Below are 22,708 nucleotides of genomic sequence, written 5' to 3'. Positions count from 1 at the left end.
TGGAGAAGGAGACATATGTTGTCCCTGAAGAAAAGGAAGGAGGAACTGTAATTCTGCAGATGTTGAAAGAGGACTTGAGGTTTGACATGATGGCAATGAAGGAAAATAAGAACTTGATGTGGAAAATCTGGCCTGAATTGGAAATGGAAAAAAGGAGAGATTTCCTTATGTGGAGATCTGAAGACCCAAGGATTACAAATTTGCTTAAGGTGGAGGTTGGAGCCTTGGGGACATTTGGTTTTGAAAGGAGTAAGAAACAAGATTTGGGGCCCACCTTTAAGTATGGAGGACTGGTTGGAAGAAATATGGATCCTGAAGGGCCAGAGCTTTTCCGAGATTTGGTGTTTAATTTTAAGGATTATCAGAAAAACCAGCAGAGAGGAATTGAGAGAGAATTAAGAGCCTCGGATGTGAGGTCTCCAGGCTAATACTAGATTAAGACTGGTGGATATTTGTGGGGGACTGAAACTGGGAAAGGGGTGTGTGGGGCTTGGGAATCCAAAGGGTACATAATTATAATGTGTTTTTACTTTTATTTTGTTTTGGTAATGTGTATGAAATTTGGGAAATTCGTGGAAGGGAATCTGGGTCGACTTTAGAAAGAATGTTTTAAGAATGTGTATTGAAGTACAAGTGTTGATGTTGAAGTTTGGTAAGGTAAAATTGGTTTGTTTTAAAACGGACTAAATTAAAGGAAAATAAGGTTAGCAAAAATAAATTGAGGAAATGAATGAAAGAGAAAAAGTGAAATAATAATATGTTAAATTAAGCATAGAAATAGGTTAAAAATTATGGATAAGGATTTGCTGAATTAACAATTTGAATTGGAATACAAGAAAGGGGGGTATGAGGAGGTCTGGGAAATATGTTATTGAAAAATAGATTTTGTGAACTTTATGTGTTTTTAATTTTTTCTGCTTTTTGTTCTTTTTTTCTTTTTGACTCTATGTTTTTTTTGTATTGTATTAAATTCGAAAATCTTAATAAATATATTTTTTAAAAAAATAAAAAAAAATAAATTTAAAATAAAAATACTAAAAACAGAGTTTGTTGGTAGTTGAATGCTAATAGTAGGATCCTCACACACACTCCGTGCACACACTAGTTCAAGTGAAAGCTTTTATGTACTAGAGTGCATGTGCAAAGCAGGCAGCAGTCGAGAATGAAATGGGGCAAACTGTGTTTAAGGAAGAGTTGAGATAAGTAAGAAAGAAGGTGAAAGGGAAAAGAGAGCGAATGTGAAAATGGGGAAACAAAGGGGGAGGCAAAAAAGGAGGGAATGGGAGACATGGAAATTGGGTTAAAGGTTAAAGCAGGGGTATGCAACTGTCTGAAGAAAAGAAGGGGATGATGGCTTCAGAACTGAGCAGAAGGTAAAAAGAGTGTTATGGGGTATATGACTGAACAAACATGCTTGTACACCACACACAGCAACTCAATGCACAGGTCCAAGAGGATTACAGTCATACCTCGTGTTGCTTTCCGCTCTTGTTACGGACTTTCAGCTTATGAACACTGCCCGCCCCGGAAGTGTTTACTTCCGGGTTCATCACATGCGCAGAAGCGATTTGTGTGCTTCATGCACACGCAGAAGTGCTTGATCACGCCGCACACATGCACAGAAGAGGCACTCTAGTTGCTGACTTTTCAGGGTGTGAATGGCACCCTGAAATGAATTACGTCCGCAACTAGAGGTACCATTGTAGTACCTTTTGTGTGGAGTCAATATGTGAATAGCATTATCAGTTAAACAAAAACAGCAAAAACCTTTTCACACTAGGAAGTAGGGAAATAGTGGTTTATTACATGGAAATGAAAAGAAGCAATGCTGCTTCATACAGCAAGTACAGACACATTAATCCTAAAGAGCAAAGAGAGTCCCTAACTAGACACTGGGTGTAGTTGTGTGCTGCAGACTCCCACTAAATGAAAAGGGAGGGGTATTCCTGATCCAGAAGCAAGCAGAACACAATGTGAGGGATTTGAGATCTGTGCCTTTTGAAAAAGTTAAGTTCTCCCCTTCAAGGCAACAGTGTCTCTCACTCATTGCTTGATTTGTGGTCAAGCAAAGCATGTGATTCATAAATTCACTTTTGAAACAGAATTTCATTGTCTGTCTGAAGTCTGGTTCCTGCATATAGGAAGGTGACAATTAAACTTTCTGATAAATACAAGGATTTGTATGCTGATCTTTACTGTAACTGTTAGGGGTCAGGATATTTGCTATACCTTCCAGGTCATGTCTTAGATAGGAGCTTGTACTAGCATCACAGATACTTCATGAGAGATATATTTTATATTAAACCAAAGCTAGCTGCACTAATGCCATAATCCATTGGTTTTCATCAATTAGTTGGAATACTTTTGTTCTTTTAATCTAGAAGGGAGAAAGTGTTTTGGATATTGAAAAGTTAAATTGATTTTGGTAGAGAGGGGAACTGCATGCAACCGGAAGCAAGTGTTCCACACCCATTTTAAAACATTGGTGTGCTTAGCCTGTTGACAATGGATACACAAATTCAAAAAAAATGTCTTGTGATAAGCTTTATATGTGGAATCACTCTTGTCTGAAAATCATACTTGGGCCCGCTTACATGGACGGACTTCCCTTGTCCAAATATGTGCACACTATTATTTATTTATTTATTCATTCATTCATTTATTTATTTCAATGGAAATATGCACACTAAATAAGCACTGTAGAAGCTCTACTGTGGTGAAAACAAGAAGGTTAAAAATTGCAGGCCTGGCAACTCAAAATGTTATCAGTTGCCACCGATTATAACTATTTGTATTTAATTCTGATTCTAGATATCTGATTATAATTTAATAGATGTCAGCAGCAATACAGAGGAGAGGAAATACAATATATGGTTTGCACCAGAGTTAGGGATAGTGATAGTTCAGACCAATACTTTTAAGCTGGGCACTGTAGGATTTGCAGAGCCTACTGTGTCTTAGGTTCTCCAACAACCACTGTAGGATCTGCAAATCAGCAGTGTTTCCCTTTGCCAGGATTTGGGTGAGATGGAGTTATTGGAGATGGCTGGTGCAGAGTTCCTCGGTGTCTATAATGCTAACCCTGTAATAACTGTTGATCTGACTCCCGACCAAACTATCAAATTTCCAATGGTCTTCCCTTGCATTTGTCATTCCACTGCCACACACACTAAGCTGGGCCAACAGGAAGAGGATAAGGAGATCTGAGATGTGACAAACATGTTTTCTTCAGTAGTGCTACAGTGAGCCCATAACTAGGAAATTACTAGCTTGCTTTTTAATTATCAAAATGACTGTGATTAATGACTGTGATGCATGTGTGACTGTGATACATGTCACCACGAAGCTCTAGTGGTGCCTAGTTCAGTTTGTTATTAAGGCTGGATGATCATTTTTAAAATGTGCTGATTAATCACAATCATGATTTCTTCTAATTCCAGGAAAAGATACCTTCTTCTCTGTATTTTTCATAAAATCTCTATTGGCAGAGTGTTCTACAGGACTGGGCCAATGACTAAAAGTCTTGTTTTCTTCTTGTTGTAAATGAACCCCCATCAACTTGGGAATGACAAATAGCACTCCTGCAGAAAATCTCAGTGAACAAGCTGGGCTATAAGGGTTCAGGTCATCCCTCAGGTACCCTGGACATAAGTTGTTCAAGGCTTTGTAGATTAATTGAACTTGGCTTGGTAGTAAGCAGATATCTAGCACAGCTGATTTAACAATGTTGTCATGTGTCATCAGCCAGGCAGCTTTCTGCACTAGCTTGAGCTTCCAAACCAGACACAACATAGAAGGCATTATAGTAATCCAGCCTTGAAGTTACCAACACATGGACTCTAGTGATCAGGTTATCCCTAGAACAGCTGTAGTTGGTAAACCACACAGAGCTGGTAAAAGACACTCGTAGTCACAGAGGACACTTAGACTTCTAGTGACAAAGGTGTATCCAGGAGTACAGAGGGAGTGCAACCCATCCAGAACATGCAACTTGCCAAGTTCCTAAATATGGGAGTGTTCCAAACAAAGAACGTCTGCCTTCCCAGGATTCAAGCCCAGTTTATTGGCCATCATCCAGTCCACCTCTGTGGACATCATGCAAAGACAGACTTCTGGACAACATATTTAGAAATATCCCTATTTGGATTGCTCTGATTGGGTTCATATGAGGATTTTTTTATACTACAGTTTTTAATACGGATATATGTCAAAATTAGTTATACAAAATTCTAAAGAAAATAATGAAAACATGTATTGAATATTCAATATATTTATTCATTTTGAAAATATATAACCAACTCCTTAATCGGGTTATCAGAGTGACTTAGAAATAATTAATCAACAACAAAAACCAGATCAAGAGTTAAAAGCCTGAGAAAATAGATGAGACTTGAACACTTTGGTAAAGAGAAAGACAGTACACTATTTGTCTCATATGTTGGGGCTGTGTACAAAGTCCTGAGACAAATCAGTGGAAATCTGCCCAAAGACAAAGAAAGTGGAAATCTGCCCAAAGACTTGCTCCGACCATAATGCCGTAAAGATGGAAATGAACATAACAACGGCTGGTTCTTTTAGATGGAGGATGAATGACTCCCTATTTAGAGATGAAGAGGTGTACAAAGAGGCCCAGAAAACTGTGAAAGACTATTTTGAGATAAATCTGAAAACAGAGGTGGAGAAAAGAACAATTTGGGACGCAAGTAAAGCCGTTATGCGAGGATTTTTGATACAGCAGAACACTTTAAAAAAGAAGAGACAGAATGAAAAGAAAGATAAGATTTTGGAAAGAATAAAAGAAGGTGAAAAAAAACTGAGATCAAAGCCAAAGTCTCACGAAATTTTAAGAGAAATTAAGTTCTACCAGAGACAGTATATGGAACTGATGAACCAGGAGATAGAATGGAAAATAAAGCAAATGAGACAAAAGACATTTGAATCGGCAGACAAATGTGGGAAACTTCTGGCATGGCAATTGAAGAAAAGACAAAAACTGAATATGGTTACAAGCTTAGAGGTTGAAGGAAAGAACATTTTTAGACCAAATGAGATCAGAAACTGTTTTCAGAGTTATTTCAGAAGACTTTATGCTCAAGGGCCGGTGGATGAAAAAGAGATAGAAGAATTTCTTAAAAAATATGGATTACAAAAAATATCTGAACAAAGCAAAGTGATTTTAAACCAGAAAATAACTGAGCAAGAAATAGAGGGAGCCATTCAAAATATGAAATTGGGAAAATCTCCAGGACCAGATGGATTGACTTCCAGATATTACAAAGCTTTGAAAGATTGGTTGATACAACCGTTTAAGGAAGTCTGTAATGAAATTCTAGAGGGGAAGAAGGCACCCGAATCGTGGAAAGAAGCATATATTACACTTATACCAAAATCTGAGACTGAAAAGAACCAGATTAAGAACTACCGCCCTATTTCATTGCTTAAAATTTTTGCAGACATTTTGGCTAAAAGACTGAAGAGGGTTTTGGTGGGTGAGATTCATAAAGACCAGGCTGGCTTTCTCCCAGGAAGACACTTATCTGACAATGTGAGAAATATAATAGATATTATGGAATTATTGGAAACTAATATTAATACTAAGGCAGTATTAATATTTGTGGACGCGGAGAAAGCCTTTGACAATATCTCTTGGAGTTTTATGAAAAAGAATCTTAAAGGAATGGGGGTAGGTCAAGGTTTTGAGAATGGTATAGGTGCAATTTATTCTGAACAAAAAGCAAAATTAATTGTAAATAATGTGGTTACTGAAGAAATTGCTATTGAAAAAGGGACACGACGGGGGTGCCCAATATCCCCATTACTTTTTGTATCTGTTTTGGAGGTTTTATTAAACATGATCAGAGGGGACCAGCTGGTTAAAGGGATTCAGGTCGGAGCTAAACAATACAAACTGAGAGCGTTTGCAGATGATCTAGTTTTAACTTTACAAGAGCCAGACACTAGTACAAAAAGAGTTTTGGAGTTAATACAAGTTTTTGGTCGAGTAGCAGGTTTCAAGCTGAATAAACAAAAAACGAAGGTACTGGAAAAAAATCTAACAGTTGGGGAAAGAGAGAGGTTTCAGAGTGAAACCGGATTAATGGTAGCAAATAAAGTGAAATACCTGGGGATTAATTTAACACCTAAGAATGTGAATTTATTTAAAGACAATTATGAGAAATGTTGGACTGAAATTAAGAAAGATTTAGAAATATGGTCAAATTTGAGACTTTCCTTGTTAGGCCGAATTGCTGTTATTAAGATGAATGTTTTGCCAAGAATGTTGTTTTTGTTTCAAACATTGCAGATTGTGGACAAAATGGACTGTTTCAAGAGGTGGCAGAAAGATATATCCAGATTTGTCTGGCAGGGCAAAAAGCCCAGAATAAAATTTAAGATATTAACTGATGCAAAAGAAAGAGGGGGGTTTGCCCTGCCGGACTTAAAACTGTATTATGAATCAGCGGCTTTTTGCTGGCTGAAAGACTGGCTACTTCTTGAGAACACAGACATTTTGGACTTGGAAGGGTTCAATAACAGGTTTGGTTGGCATGCATATATATGGTATGACAAGGTAAAGACTCATAAAGGTTTCAAGATTCATATTGTTAGGAAAGCACTATATAATGTCTGGATTCGGTATAAAGACTTGTTGGAAAATAAAACCCCCAGGTGGTTGTCACCAATGGAAGCAAAGGAAGTGAAAAAACTTAATATGGAATCCAAATGGCCAAAATATTGGGAAATTATAGAACAAGAGGGGGGAAAGGTGAGACTGGCTTCACTATTACCAGATAAATGAAGTATTCAAACAGGACAGGAAAATTGGCTTCCAGGTGGAAAGATCAAAATTAGAAACAGAATTGTTAGAACCCAATACTAAGAACTTGTCAAGAATGTACAACTTGCTGCTGAAATGGAATACACAGGATGAAACGGTTAAATCAGCTATGATTAAATGGGCACAAGATATTGGTCATGACATTATGTTCGCTGACTGGGAACAGTTATGGACCACCGGTATAAAGTTTACGGCATGTAATGCCTTAAGAGAGAATATTATGAAAATGATTTATAGGTGGTACATGACCCCAGTCAAGTTTGCAAAAATCTATCATCTGCCCAATAATAAATGCTGGAAATGTAATGAAACTGAAGGTACTTTCTATCACCTTTGGTGGACGTGCCCAAGGATTAAGGTCTTCTGGGAAATGATCTATAATGAAAGTAAGAAGGTCCTTAAGTGTACCTTTCATAAGAAACCAGAGGCTTTTCTCCTGGGCATGGTAGGCCAATTGGTGTCAAAGAAAGATAGGACGTTTTTTATGTATGCTACAACAGCAGCAGCAAGAGTTCTTCTAGCAAAGTATTGGAAGACACAAGAACTACCCACGCTGGAAGAGTGGCAGACGAAGGTGATTGACTATATGGGACTGGCTGAGATGACGGGCAGAATCCGTGACCAAGGGAAAGAGACGGTGGAAGAAGATTGGAAGAAATTTAAATTTTATCTTAAGAACTGTTGTAAAATTATTGAGTGTTAAAATGTCATGGGTAAGGTAAAGCAGATTTGCAGCGATAAATGATTGGGTAAGAGAAAAAGGTGAAAGAAAGGGAATTATAAGTAATTTAGATCAGGGGTTGCTGGAAAAGTCTAAAACAGGGATGCAGAAAAGGGAGGCATGGGGAAGTCGTCGAAATTGGGTATAAGGAAAAAAGGTTATGAAATTATACATGTTTATATGTTTGTTTGTTTTTGTATTGTTATTTGTAATGTCTTATAATATATGTTGGAAAATCAATAAAAATTTTATTTTTAAAAAAAGAGACAAATCAGGCCTGTTTAGAAAAATTCAGGTGTCAAAGACATAAAAGATATATTTGCTTTTCATATTAATTTTAAAAAGAAAATTTTATCAGCAAGAACAGCATGGGTCAACTCAGCTGCCAAACACTGTGGGTCAGGTTGGATGGCCCAAAGTGATCCAGGGCTGTCAGGGGACAAGGCATCATGCTGGAAGACGAGCAGGCATCATTTTGGAAACTCCACAAAAGGCAAAGATCTATCTGCCCACTGTCTTCACCATACCAGAAAAAGGAAGATGCCACCTGAATCTCTTTCTTGCCCAATGTAACCTAACTGTCCTTCTTTTCTGAAGACTTGCCCTGCAGGATTGCTCCCCTTGCTTGACAACTTTTGAGCGAAGACAGCAATACTGCTTTGCAATCAGAGAAGACACTTAATAAAGGTGCAGAATTGAACCCCAGTTCTCAGATGCAATGTCTCCCTCACCTGTCATCCTCCCAGCTCTGTATTTATTTAGGTGTTTTTTTTCACCCTGATTAAAAATTAGCCCCTTCCCAAACTAATTTGGGATGGGTTTCTGGGCTGGCTAAGGAAAGGTTGCTTTAATTAGGGGCTCTGGATTAGAGCCACAAAATTGATTGGGGAAGGGCACTGTACACAGCGCAGTCACTTGTAACATTACTTCTATTCCAAGTCTTTTATTCTCTGACACCAATATAAGAAAGAAAGAAGAAATTGTGGTTAAACTAAAGACCTGTGCTAATTAATTCTCAGCTATCTGTGGAATTTGTTTTCATTTTTTCTCCACATTCTCATTTTCTTTCAAATATTACACAATTTTCAATGGCTGTTTAGTTACAGAGCCTATATAGAAGAAGGGATAAAGCTCCCCAACACCAAGTGTTTTATAAGTATGCAATTTCCTATGACTGCAGACATCATAAAAAGATAAGCTTCCAGCTGATTTATCTAGGAATATTCCTAATTTTGTAAGCTTTCCATTCACTTTCAGGCGGGTCCATTGCTCTGTCCGAGCCCAGTAATCTTTCCCATCATCACATCCTATGACCCAGTAGCCATTCTCAGGAGACAGGGTGATCTCCCCCTTTCTAGAAGCGGTTGCAGAGGCAACTCCCAAGTCCCAGGTTTTCTTCTGACCAATCTCCACCTCCCAGTAATGTTTGTCTTCTGAAAATCCACGTTTTGCCAGAATGAATGTGCGGGAGTCAAACCGCTCTTCCCAGTCTGAAACCTTAGAAACATTTCCTGTGTTCCAAACGCTTTTGCCATCTTCAGACACTTTTAGCTTTGGGTGAGCTGTCCTGGGGTCCAAGACCACATCAGCTGCAAAGGAAAGGAAAGGGCTGAACTCAAAATGCACAGACTGGAGGGTTGCTTTATGTGACTCTCTGAGGACAGCAGCATCCCTTTGTGGGTTACACACACATCTGCTGCTACATGGCATTGTGACATATTATGGAAAATACAAATTTCAATCCAAGAGAATTAAACAAAGCTTGTTTCAAAAAGCAATTCAACCCATGTCTGCACCAATGTAATTCTGCTGCAATCCTCAGCATACTGCAGGCCCAGGCATTGTGCATCTCTGTCCCCAACCCTCCAGAAGAACTGAAGGACAACATAAACTCTTTGGGGAATATCAAAATTGGACGGGAGTGATGATCAGCATAATAATGAAATGTGGAATGAAGATCAGCATCAGACACAAGGAGGAGAGTGAAGATATTTTCCCCATGCTGAGCTTCACTCCCCCTTCATTGCGATGCCAAACTTTACTCCTCTCTCATCACCGCTTATCCCTCTCCCCTTTAAAGAATCATCTGGAAAAGCTCTTATGAAACAAATTAGAATTGCAGATTACCACCAGTGCATTGGTTGTTATTTTGTGTTGCTTAAAAAAACCCTATTTTTCATTTATCATACCATGTGAATTTTTAAAAGTATTTGTTATTCTCACCTTTGTGTAAGTGGGCATTTAATATTTCTGTATGTAAAGAAACAAACAAAAACATTATGTGAGGAAGGATGACAACCATAGCTGAATTTTTAGAAGATCTAGCAGTGAAGATGCAAATGTCCACATAATAATTGTTGGCATGGTAAGGTCACACACACACTACATTGTAGTATGGCAAAGGAAACAAGAGGAAGAGGGTGAGACATTTAAGTTTCTATGGTTCTTGTAAATTGCACTTTTAAAAATAAAAAGGATAACCTTTTCATTCCCTGTGCCTCCTAAAGAATGTATTTTGTCCTCAAATGTGCAAAACATTACATAAGACTCACCTTTAACCATCTCCAATTGCTCCTTTCCTGCTTCATATTCTTCTGCAAAGAAAAAAAGATATTTCTCAGATGAAGTACAAGTTTAAAACTAAAAACATGCTTCCCAATAAATCAGGAGTTTGAAATGTGTTTGTTTGACATAATGAGAAACATAGAATAAGTGAAATAATAAGTTGATTGATTCACTGGTTGAAAGCTGAAAGACTTAATGAGATTTCTCATTCTGTTACCTTGAAATGGGAAAAAAGATTTATGCTCAAATAATGCCACCAAAAATGGTGGGCCATCTGGTGCAAGGCGGTCCAACTTTTCATACCAAGTGTCACAAGAATACTTTGATATGGTACCCATGGACTGCACACTGCCTTGTCACATGGAGCAGGGGAGGCAAAATTTTCTGAATCTCAGTCTTTCTATTCTTGTGCTGTCTAAACCGTCATTTGCATCCAAATTTCCCCTTGTGCATCTAGGGCTCTATAGCAGCCCTGCTTGATGTGTTGAACTACCTTCCCACATATTGTACAGGAATCATTAGACTTTTGGGGCTCTGACTTGATCTCTATTATACAAAACAGCTAGATAGGTAAGCTATTAGTTTAGGCAATAAGGGTTTGCATAGCCTGTGTATTATCTTGCATTAACTGGCAATTTTTGGTAGCATTGCATAGCACCTCCACTCTCAAAGCCTTTTAATGGGCTGTCAGTCCTTTGGGTTGTAAGAATTAATTAATTAAATTAAAGAATTTGAATTTACAGTGAGAATCATTAATCCAGTTAAGGTGTGAGGGGAACTTCTGAATATGTCTTAATTCTATGTGAAATGTGTGTAAGTATTGAATATGCCTGATCTGTTCTTTAAATAGTAGTCATGATGGAAGGAACCAGAACTGTGATGCATGAAGCAGAGCTTTAACTCATTTCTCTCCATATTGCACCCCAATGACAATAATCATCCCCACACTGAAGCTGCTGGAGGAAAACTTTCATTGATGTTCAAGGGAAAAACTTCCTTTCTGAATAGTCCCCCCCCCCCAGATTGGGGGTGGGTAATTTCTTAAAGGGCTATAGCAAGGGGAGCATTAATTTGGCACATACTTACTGACAAGGCTATTTTGGCAATGTGTGATTTAGAAGTTACATTCTTTAGAAGTCGAAAAATAATGGGTGGTATTTAACTAACTTTTCCTCAGAGCAGACACTTTGAAAAGAATGAACATGACTATGCTAGGCAATTACTCTGAATAAAACTTAGTTTTACTTGAAGAGTAAGTTCCAAACCACTTACCTGTTTTTGCCTTCATTTCTCCCTTTAGTTTTTCTAGAAAGGAGAACATATATGGTTTTATCTTAACAACAAATTTAAAATTCATGTTATGGCATCTGTAAAACTAATTTGCAATATATATTTCCTTACACAAACAGAGAGAGAGAGAGAGAGAGAGAGAGAGAGAGAGAGAGAGATCCTTCTAGGATACCTAAGTAATATTGTTGTGAGGTTGGGGGTGGGGTTAGGCTGTATGATGCTTGAGCCCCTTCTAATTCCTGGTTCCAGCAAATGTTAAAATCTAATGCAGTATCTCATTGTTGAATTAGCCAGGCAAGGACCATAATGGCCTATAAGTATAGATTGTTAGCATAAGAAAGGAAGTTGCTCTGTGCCAGAGGGGAAATGGAAGGGCCCTCTCTCACACCTGGTTGGTAGTGAGAAGGACAATAGCAGATAAGAGCAGAAGTTGAGTTGTGTGAGAGAGTTGGGCTAGAAGCAGGAAAAAGCCAGAGAGTCAGAGCCATGCTTAATTTCTGTTTGAATCCAAAGCTGTGACTATGGGAGAAGCAAAACATTCTGGGATGTTAATGCTATGAGCCCATTGTAGGCTCAGGTTGTATACCATATATCATAAAGACACCACAGTCTCCGCAGTCACTCATTCAAAGGAAACCAAACCCTGGGTAAGTGCCTGGAACCCCTGGAATCTCTCACAACTCCAAGATTGGGGTGATGTGCAACAATATTTTGTTTAGATTTTGTTTGAAAAGTTTTTGCTACTTACCATTTTCTGTCTTTAACCGTTCTGCAAGGTAAAATATATTTGCTTTTCATATGAATTTTAAAATTTGAAAATTTTATCAGCAAGAACAGCATGAGATTTGTGATATGTTTCTTTCACTACCAACTGATGGTTTAAAAGGTGGAATCTATTACAAGACTTACCATTGCCTTTCTTTAATTCTTCTGCAAAGAAAATCAAAGGTTTCATGTGAGGTAGATATTTTGAAATAATAAACCACACATCCTAGCACAATCAGAGCCCAAGAAGAGGTAACAGAGGGAAGCCATGATTCAATTATCTCACTTTTAACAAAACTTCACAGCAACTACAAGAGACTGAAGTTTTGATTTGAGCAATCACAGCAGGTAAGGGAATATTTAATCCCTTTTCCTCCAGACTATTTCCTGATGGAAGTCAAGGTTTATTCTTAGCTTTCTGATTGTGGTTTGTGTAGGGATATCGCCGAGTGGACAGTGGGGTCCGGAGGGAGCACACTTTCCACCAGCAGGCAGCCACAGACTGCCTGCACGCGTGACCTTGGGGTGCAGGGAAACCCCCCCCCCCAGACAAGTCATAGCTGTCTGGTACATCGTTCCACCTATGTCTGACCTTTTGCGGTCTCAGCAGTCAGCGGTGTCCTGTCTGTAACCTTTTGTCCCTGAGACCTTTTGTCTCCTTCATCATACACTGTGCAAGGGGAAAATGACGCTGTGGAACAGGTGCCAAAATAGCTGTGTACCACCCCACGATCTCGGGACAGAAGATGTGTAAAGGTCACAGCCCAAAATGTATCTGCCTAGCTTGCATATTTGTCTCAATAAAAGGAGACTCCACAGGAATGGCAGCAGCTCGCTTCAGACCACCTGTGTGCAGCTCACATGATGATCAACACCTGTCTTGGGCCTTCACTTCAGTTTGTTTGAGTGAATCAAACCATGATGCCTGATTTGGGCAAAACACAACGACAAGATCGAACCATGGTTCCCCCTCATTAATGGTGGTGGGAGGAGCAAAGTAGGAGTGATCTGTTTGCTAAACGAGTAAACCATTAACTGCGGCTTACTGTGACATGCAGATCCAGCCATTGAGTTTGCTATGTATTTATTTCACCGAGAGAAACATAGAAACAAATGTTACACTTTACTTTGATTGGGAGCAATTGTTTCTGCAAACCACATGCACACAAACACAGTGATTTTATTGGAATAAACAGTTTGTTTGTTTTCAAAAATAAAATGGCTGCATTAAATCATGGATTATGTTTGTCTTTCCTTTCTACACATCTTTTATTGCAATTGAAGTCTGCAAGGAGGGCCTGTCTCAGTGTTAACTACTGAACTGTATCATTGGCCACCCACTATAACCCAGTGCTTCCCTCTTCTTCACCACATTGCCCTGCTCCCACCCTGAGTGGTACCATGTGCCACAATTTCCAAAGGTGTCATAATAAACATCCCTTCTTGTAAGAGCCTTTACAAGTATACAAGCTTTCTAATACCCTCCTCTTCTGGTCATGGGGTAATTACTTCAAGTATAGGTGCTATTTGAACAGCTTATTGTTGTTTTCCTTGAGCATTTTCTGTGTTTGACCAGCTGAATCCAAATCGGCCTGTACCTAGTTGATACACCTTTGACCAAAAAACCAAGTATGACACCAACAGTAAGGTGGCTAATGCCAATTTGTTGCCAGTATAAACTTGTCCACACATTGGTTCAGCCAGATGGAGTCACATTCCTTTAATCTTGAAATAACTCTGTTGGCTGACTATTCATTTCTGAGCTCAGTTGAAAGACTGATGCTTAAAGCCCTAAACAACTTGGGTTTCAAATTTCTGAAGGAAAGCAACTTCCCATATCAGTTTCAAGCACTGTTCACTGTTACAAAATGCATCTCCTGCCACTGGGAAGAAAATCACTCCATAGTTTTCTGTGTCCTAGAATTGTAGTGGCTACTATTAAGAAAGGATTAGGTCTCTGCCTTGTCTCTGATATTAGTTCATAATTGAAGGTAGGGCAAAAACACTGCAAGTATGTTTAAGAAGTTAAAAAAACCCCACAGACACTTAAACAAATGAGAACATTAACTCACCTAGCTTTCTAAAAATACGCCAACTTACTATGAAGAGGAAAGCTGAGAATAAATGAAAAGATTATTCTTTTTATTTTAAAAAGTGCTATTTACAAGACAAAGAACACTTAAATAGGGATGGAATTACTTTGAGCTTATTCACATGGATCTTTGCCCTGTTTCTTGGGTTTTCATTAACAGTACTAATAAAAATGCAAAAAAATCTAGCAGACAATATGCATTATCATATGCATATGCACATATGATAAAATGACCAGCTCAGAAACAGGTACATACAACAATTCATATAACTGTATAAAAACATTTATGCACGAATAATTATAAAGCATGTGTGCGGCTAAACCATGGGTAGGCAAAGTAAGGCCCAGGGGCTGGATCCGGCCCAATCGCCTTCTAAATCCAACCCGTGGACACTCCGGGAATCAGCGTGTTTTTACATGAGTAGAATGTGCCCTTTTTAAAAAAATGCATCTCTGGGTTATTTGTGGGGCCTGCCTGGTGTTTTTACATGAGTAGAATGTGTGCTTTTATATAAAATGCATCTCTGGCTTATTTGTGGGGCATAGGAATGCGTTCATTTTCCCCACAAAATATAGTCTGGCCCCCCACAAGGTCTGAGGGACAGTGGAACGGCCCCCTGCTGAAAAAGTCTGCTGACCCCTGGGCCCCTGGGCTAGGCATAATTAATAAGGTTGTGCACTGCAATCAGCCATGTTTGGAAATTAATTGGGTCAGTTTCAGTGGAATCCAAGTGTTGCTCAAGTCTGGGGGTTGGGTGGTCCTGAGGGATCCAGGGATGTCAGGGGTAACCCAACAGGCAGAAAGGAAAGACAGGCATTGTGTGGGAAAGGGAGGCAATGAAAAGTGAGTAGGGGGAACCTACCTGACAAGCAGCAACTTCCCATTTTCCAGGCAGAAGGTGGGGAGGTGATGGTGGATGCCTTTTGATTTGGGGTGCAGGCTTTCACTCCCTACTTATCAATCCTGCCTGGCCACTACTTCTTCTTCCCAAAGCCCAACCCTGAGGCAGCATTTCACCTGCTTCCAGAGGCCCTGGATTGGTGTGTGTGTCTGTATACACGCACGCATGTAGCCCTGATAACTAATCTAGCTTTGAAAAAAGGACAATGCACAAGCAGCATAAACAGGTACATGATGCAAGAGATAGTCCAATAAGGGCAAAGCCTGAAGAGGTCAGAAGCCCCAAATTCTGTGTTTAAATCCATTAAAAATGGATTCCTTCTCCATCCTCTTTTGATCCCTCACAGCAGTAACAGAAAGGGTCAAAGATTGGAGATGCCCTGTGGGCTTGTTCTGTCAAATAGAAAGGGGGGAAACCCATTTCTTACTTAAAGCAATAAATAGATTTGAAGACCGGCTGACACAATGAAAGGAAAGCACCACCTCTTATTTTTAATTATCTAGCTCAAAACATACCTTAATAAATAAATATGTCACAGTTCATAACACTACATTTTAATGAATTTCATACCTACTCCATTCATGTAAGGAAACTTACCTAGGAAAGCAAAGCCACAGAACATCCAGACTTCAGCACTTTGGACAGGCACTTCTAAAAGACAAAAGCAGGCTTAATTAAATTACCCTCCATTGCCTCACCAGAAGCAGAGTTTTCAGAGGCTCATACAAGCTCAGAGTTTATCTTGGAATGTGTCTTAGGTCTCTTACTTCTAGAACTTACATGAAGCTTTGGCCCCTCCATTTCCCTTTGGCCACATTCAAAAACACTATCCACATTCAGGAGCAGGGTAGATGTTCCATTGGGTGCCACAGAAGTCATACAAGGTGGCCTGAGAAGAAGTTATATTTTTTTCTACAGTTTTCCACTTTTTAAAGTCAAGCCATGGATTGAAAGGTTCTGGCACCTCTCAAGTGGGCTCCATTGCCATCATAAGAGAACAAGGAAAGAGTTCATGGTGAGTCCTGAACCTCTTTTTCTGTCATTACCCCTTTGGAAACATCTCCTGAAGCCCTCACAGAATATATGAGGTCCTCTACAGACCCATGGCCACACCAGGACATGATTGTGGTAGAAAGCCAACAACAAAACTGGAATAGCACCACTAACAGGCAAAGAAAGAGGAGGAAGGAAACTTAAGTTGTTAAGATTTAAGATACTTGAGGTTTTAAATTTTGGAGGTTTCATTTAGGTTTTGAATTTTCTATAGTGTACATTTTATTGCTGTGAACTGCTTTGAAACCTCAGATAGTGAAAAGCAGGATGTAATTTTTAAATAAACAATTTTTATAAAAAATAAAACTCCCAGTCCTAAAAAGGAAGAAGTGTTTATTGCAACCCCAAATGCATTTAGGAGGGAAACTTTATCAAATGCACATTTTAGGAAATCAGTGGGTTACAGTTTGTGCTGAGCAGAAGAGAATAATTATGGAAGTTCTAACCATCTAAGCCTTCATAATTACCTTCTATTGTCACCTCCACAATATCTTCTTTGTAGACATCATCACATGTTGTGGCACAAACATACTGGCCACTGTCTGCTAGTTGCACATTAAGAAGAGTCACTTCAAGGAGCCCATTCTTATAGTATCCTTTGCGAATGCCATTATCATCACTCTCTCTTGTGCTTTTTTCTTCAACCCTGTGCTGGTTTGTGCTGTTGTGGATGTACAATGTGTGATTTTTTGAGCCTTCCCACTTATATAATTGCACTTGCACCCTGGAAGATTTGCATCCTCTTACTTGGCAATGTAATATCACATCTTGTCCAATTCTGCCAATATTAGGATTAACATTGCCGACAACTGAAACACCTACAAAGGCTGAAAAGGTAATAAGAAATATTATTGGACTTCATTTACCCCCCACCTCTTAGCAAATAAAAGACTGAATAAATGCATACTTCCAGCAAAGTCTCTTGAATTAAATGGAACTGATTCTCAGGTGTGTGTAAAATTGCCACTTGAGTCTAGAACAAGTTCAGTTAAAATCAATGGACACACATCGGATTAATCATTAATAGGATTGTAAGGTCAAGCTGTCTTAGTCCTGCTGGCTGTATGCCGGCTCCCTCGGCCAATAAAGCGAGATGAGCGCCGCAACCCCAGAGTTGGTCACGACTGGACCTAATGGTCAGGGGTCCCTTTACCTTTAAGGTCAAGCTGTAATCCTATCCACATCTACTTGGAAGTAAGTCTCATTGAAGTCAATGGGTTGCTTTTGAGTAGACTGATACAGGATTACACTATTCAAAAACAGGACCATTTATGGCAGATGCAAATATTGACCAGTAGACTATTGATGCAAAACTGGAGGATGTTCATAGTCACACTGGTGTGATCATTTTCACAAGCACTCATGATTTTAGAATTATCAGTTATAACATACAAACCACAGCAAATACTCTTAAAATATTGCTAGTGTGCCATTTAATCTTGACTATTACCAAAACAAGGCTTTGAAATTGCCTGCAAAGACCCCAGTTATTTTTCATGTAATCCCAGTTACTTCTCCTGCAAGCAAAGCAGGAAAAAGGTGTTATTACCAAACCCTTTCCTTGATTCTTTCTTTCTGACATTGGTATTATTTACCTTTCACATCAAGCTTGTAGATTACCACTTTACGCCGCAAGTTAGAGTTCACTGAACATTCGTATCTCCCTGCATCTTCCTTCTGAATGTTATTTAGTTTCAGGTAAATATTTCCATCCCCAAGATTATTGTGTTTCAACACCTCTGCCTTTAGTTTGTACTTCTTCCTAAGCCATACTTGGCTCTTGGGTCCATTTGAATAAGGGCACCTAGCAATAAAGTTGTCTCCATAACAAACTGATGGGCAGGTATCCCAATAAAGCTGGTAAGAATAGATGGTCCTGCTCTTCCCAGGGCTTCTTTTTCTCCACTGCAGTTCCAGATGAGAGGGATAATAGGTCTCAATCATCTGGCATGGAAGAATGGCAATATCCCCAACAGTAACACTAATTAAACCTGGAAAACATTCATTTATGTTAATAACTCATAAATGAGACATTCAGGAGGTGGCATAATTTGTGGGAGCCCCTAAGTTGTGGCGTTCCCTCCCCACAGAGATGTATCTAGCATCTTCATTACACAGCTTCTGGGGAATGCTGAAGATGTACCTCTTTTGACACTTGAAATGTATATTTTTAGAACCCATCATATTTCTCTGATAGTAAGTTATTTTAAACTATTTTTAACATGGTGTAACCCACCCTGGGATTTTAGAGTGAAGGGCCATAAAATAATAATAATGTGAAGCAGAAGAGGGTGGTCAGAGGCGATTGCATTAATGGCACGAGCAATTCCCATATTTCACAAATCACCCAGGGGGTGCCAGTCATATCAGCTGGAAAATCCCTCAGAACCATCTGCAAGCCATTTAGATCCAGCAGTCTTCGAGGCTGGACCTTCGTAACAGGTCCCCTGCCTCTGCAGAAGGGGAAAAGGGTGCTGGAAGCCTAAATCTTGACCAGAAGTGATCCAGCCATGACAAGCGACTGTGTTCGTATCTCCCACTTCCATATATCCCTCTTCCTGCCCAGTCCAGGAAACCAGATCCAGAGATTGTGGCTTGCCCCATGTGTTGGGCCAATGACAGGTTGGGACTGCCCCTTGGTTGTCACAGCAGCCATGGTCCTGAGCCACCCCAGAGTTAATGGCCTTAGCAAGGATGCTGAAGTCTCCCAGAACCAACAGTCTGCGACTACTCAGCAGAGCCTTTGAGACTAACCTTGCCAGCTCAGGTATGTAGACTGTCAGGCACTTAGGTACTTTGTAAACCTGCAGAATTCCTAATCTGTACCAATTACCCAATGCCAGGGACAAACAATCTAGGTTCCCAACCAAGTGGACAGAAAGTTTGGAGAGAGACAGAGAGAATTTTTCTAGAACTCCCCCCCCCCAACTCTCAAGTCCCTTCTGAGACATCTACCTAGTCTCAGTAATATAAACCAGGTCTCCACAAGTCATGGATTAGGGAGATAGCATCTAAGCCTTTGTAGTTACCTTCTACTGTCACCTCCACAATATCTTCTTTATAGACATCATCACACATCATGGAGCACACATACTGCCCACTGTTTGCTAGCTGCACCTGGAGGAGAGTCACTTCAAGGAATCCATTCTCATAGTATCCTTTGTGAGTGTTGTTCTCTGCTATGCTGCTTTCTTGAACGCTGTACTGCTGCTCTGTGCTATTGTGGATATACAAGGTTTGATTTTTGGAGCCTTCCCACTTATATAAGTGGACTTGTAGCCTGGAGGATGTGCAGCCTCCTACTTGGCAGCGCAATATCACATCTTGTCCATCTTGGACAATTTCAGGGCTGACAGTTCCTTTAATATAAACAGCTGTAAGGAAATAAAAACAGCAACTTTGACTGATGGAATTAGTTTGAGGTCTATGTGATCTCAATACCAGCATAATAAAATGGTGTCGTCCCCGTCCTCCATCCTCCCCCGAAGTCCTGGTAGGTCAGAATTGCATTATTATGGGAAAACAATTTTGTGGAATGCTGTATATAAGAACTATAATGACAAATCAAGCAGTGTTTCTGGGGAGAGCAAATTGTTTCTTACCCTTCCTCCATATTCCAACAAAACTGATCATAGCGACACCAACCACAAAGATTGGCTTCACTAGTCTCTCCATTGTGGTGAGAAATCCCTGGCAGCCATCCAGATCTCTGGCAGCATAAAAGGAGGGGGGGGGAGTTGGTTAAACAATGCATGACTTTGCAATGTGTCCTGACTACTCAACACAAACTTATTATCGTCTGTGAACAGAATAATTTTAAGAATTAAGATGCTGTTTATCATCAGCATCAACTGCATCTCCATCATCAGCCAACTGCACAATCCTATGCATAAGGCTCCCTCTCCCTATAGGAATCAACCTGGACCCCGCAATCATGATCTGAGGCCCTTCTTCGTGTTTCTCCCTGAGGAGAGGTCTGGCTGCCGGGGTCAGCTAAGCAGACTCCAACAGGATTAAAAACGGAGTGATGGAGACCACAGAGGTCCCAAGTCAGGAAGAGAAGAACTAACCCCAGGTAGCGTGGGGGGGCAGAGAAAAAAAGACCTGGACACTGGACCCCATGTTCATCCAGTGCCAACAGACAGTTGATCTCTCATTATTGGATATGGCCCTCATCTGATGTTGGAGTCAGATGGCGGGTGAGTGAGGTGGGTCTATTCAGCTAGTTGCTTCTCTCAATGCAGCAGCAGAGCAGCAACAGCTGGGTAAGCAACAGCCATGCAGTGGGAGCAGATGGCTTATAAATAAATCTAAATCTAAATCTAAATATATTGCATATCATTTGGGAATTTTCCATGATAAAATCACTCTGAGAGATTTAACATATCTGACAGGGTGTGTAATTCCAAATGACTAAAAATATTACTTGCATGTATATTCACTGGATATTACAGCCAAAAATATTTCAGGATGTTTTGAGTGCTTTATAAACAGCAGTATCAAATTACTTGAAAAAAAGAGCAGAGAAGTTTTTGTCAAGCGTACCAGTAGATTTGTATAGCCAATAAAGGAGATAATAGTTTAATTCATCTTTGTAAAGGTGTAATTCATCTTCGTAAATATATTCACAGCTTTTCAAATCGTGCTGTGGGTCTCCTCTCTCCCTCCCTCCCCTCCTCCCTCCCTCCCTCCCCCTCTCTCTCTCTCACACACACAAACACACCTTTGCCCCTACCTTTATTAAAACATTAAAAATCACCCTGCCAAGCGTAATTGGTGAACAACTCTAAAAGTAGAGACAGACCAGGTTCATCTTTCATAATAAAAAAATTACATAAAAAACCAGTTTGCCATACCTGAAGCCTTCTCATACTTACAGTTAATTCTCAGAACTGGACAATATATTTTGCAAATGAATTGAAATATGAGCCAATAATCCATTCCTCTGATCCATATCCATATGGCTTCTTCCAAACCATACCTTTAGACTTTTTCATTCATTGCATTAAAACAGCAACAACCTGTAATACTGATCAGGTGGTATCCAGTAGCATCAAATTTGAATAATGGCGGGCTTAGCTCTATATGAATAGCTGGCTGGAGTAGAAAGGATTGGCCCTCTTTCTACCACAAGAGCCAATCAGCAACAAGTCACCTTCCATGTCTTTGTCAATATCTTCTTTTTACTACATGAAGCGAAAAGGCAAAAGGTATAGTAATATATCTGAAACTGATGAGTTGTCATTGACAAATACTGAAGAGACTAGATTTCTAACTAATCCTCCCTTAACTGAATCAGAATAAAATGGTTACGACTGTGCCTCAGATGGGTGTGTCACCACAGAATTCAGAGGAGGAAAGCAAACAAGGAAGTATAATTCTCAACTGTCTGCATAGCCAACCTTTGCTCCCTTTCAATAATTAACTGTTACACACCCTTTCTGCCCTGGTAATTTTACAGCTAAAAGATATGGTTAAGACCGGTTTCAGGTTAAGAATTAAGTTCCTAACCAGAAGTACCACTGTATACCTCATTGGCATCTTAGTCAAGAGTCTCCGATCCTGTTTTCACCAACAGGGCTCTAAACTAAAGTTACCAGACATCCCTGTTTCCCGGGGACAGTCCCCTGATTTACAAATCAGTCCCCATACAAAATCCACTGAAGTTGAAAAGTGTCTCCGGATTCATTGAAAAACATCTGGTAACCTTACTCTAAACACACTATCCTTAAGCAGAGTGCATACCATGCAACTATCCTGTCTTAAGTGACAAAAGACACACATGTTTTGCTCCTACACCATGGCATGAGTCAGTTGGTTCACACCAGACCATGGGAGCAAAAGACAGAACCACTTGTCTTTCTCCTTCAGAACGAGGTACTGGCTTCCGGAAATGCAGCGTTGGCATCTGGAAGTATGTTGGCTGGAAAGTCGAGTTGTTGTAGGTTTCAAAGCAGTGGCAGGTGTGATGGCCACAGTGGAGATGTCAGCGGGATGGTGCGGGGTAGGGGGAAATGGTGAGCCCCAAGGGAGGAAGCTGAGAGCCAAGAGAGAGGGGGCAGCTCCTGATTGAGACGGGGTGTAGCTCCTATGGTCCTGTCCATAGGAGCCAACTCCTAGAGGTCAAGATCCCTTTGTCCCCCCTAAAATATTTGAGGGGGCCTCCCCCCCGTTGAGGTGAGGGGCATTGCCATCCAAATGGTGTATGCATGCTGTGTCTTGTGATTGATAATGCTGGGCCAGACTTATCTTTCCCTCCAATATTTTATAAAAGTGGGCATCCTTGGTCCTGCCACTCTCACTGGCATGCCGGAGAGGGCCTTCTTGGTGGCTGCTCCCAGACTCAAGAACTCCCTCCCTGGAGGAGCTAGACTGGCTCTCTCCTTGTCCTTCTGCCAACAGCTGAAGACCTTCTTATTCCAACAGGCTTTGGGAAACTGACTGCTTTTAATGAAACGGCTGATGTCATGATGTTTTTATTG

General features: G+C 40.1%; 1 protein-coding gene across 2 annotated transcripts; it reads right to left on the bottom strand.

The window, feature by feature from the left end:
* Positions 1–7,828: 7,828 nt before the first annotated feature.
* LOC128401039 (butyrophilin subfamily 3 member A1-like) lies at positions 7,829–21,589 on the bottom strand. 2 transcript variants are annotated; one of them, XM_053363900.1, is made up of 13 exons: positions 21,104–21,589; positions 19,829–19,935; positions 19,256–19,600; positions 17,822–18,217; positions 16,694–17,053; positions 15,771–15,824; positions 14,252–14,293; positions 12,324–12,344; positions 12,163–12,183; positions 11,397–11,429; positions 10,112–10,153; positions 9,783–9,809; positions 7,829–9,148 (listed from the first exon to the last, which is right to left on the bottom strand). In XM_053363900.1, exons 2-13 carry the CDS (start codon positions 19,899–19,901, stop codon positions 8,634–8,636), a joined length of 1,929 nt encoding a protein of 642 aa, XP_053219875.1. In that variant the 5' UTR covers positions 19,902–19,935; positions 21,104–21,589; the 3' UTR covers positions 7,829–8,633. The 2 variants fall into 2 exon arrangements, with proteins under 2 accessions (XP_053219875.1, XP_053219876.1); XM_053363901.1 differs by lacking the exon at positions 9,783–9,809.
* Between the last annotated feature and the right edge of the window lie 1,119 nt (positions 21,590–22,708).

This window comes from Podarcis raffonei, chromosome 13 (genome assembly GCF_027172205.1).
Source record: "Podarcis raffonei isolate rPodRaf1 chromosome 13, rPodRaf1.pri, whole genome shotgun sequence".
In the NCBI taxonomy this organism is placed as follows: domain Eukaryota; kingdom Metazoa; phylum Chordata; class Lepidosauria; order Squamata; family Lacertidae; genus Podarcis; species Podarcis raffonei.
The sequence above is the reverse complement of the archived record's forward strand: the minus strand, read 5'-3'. Positions and strand labels throughout refer to the sequence as shown.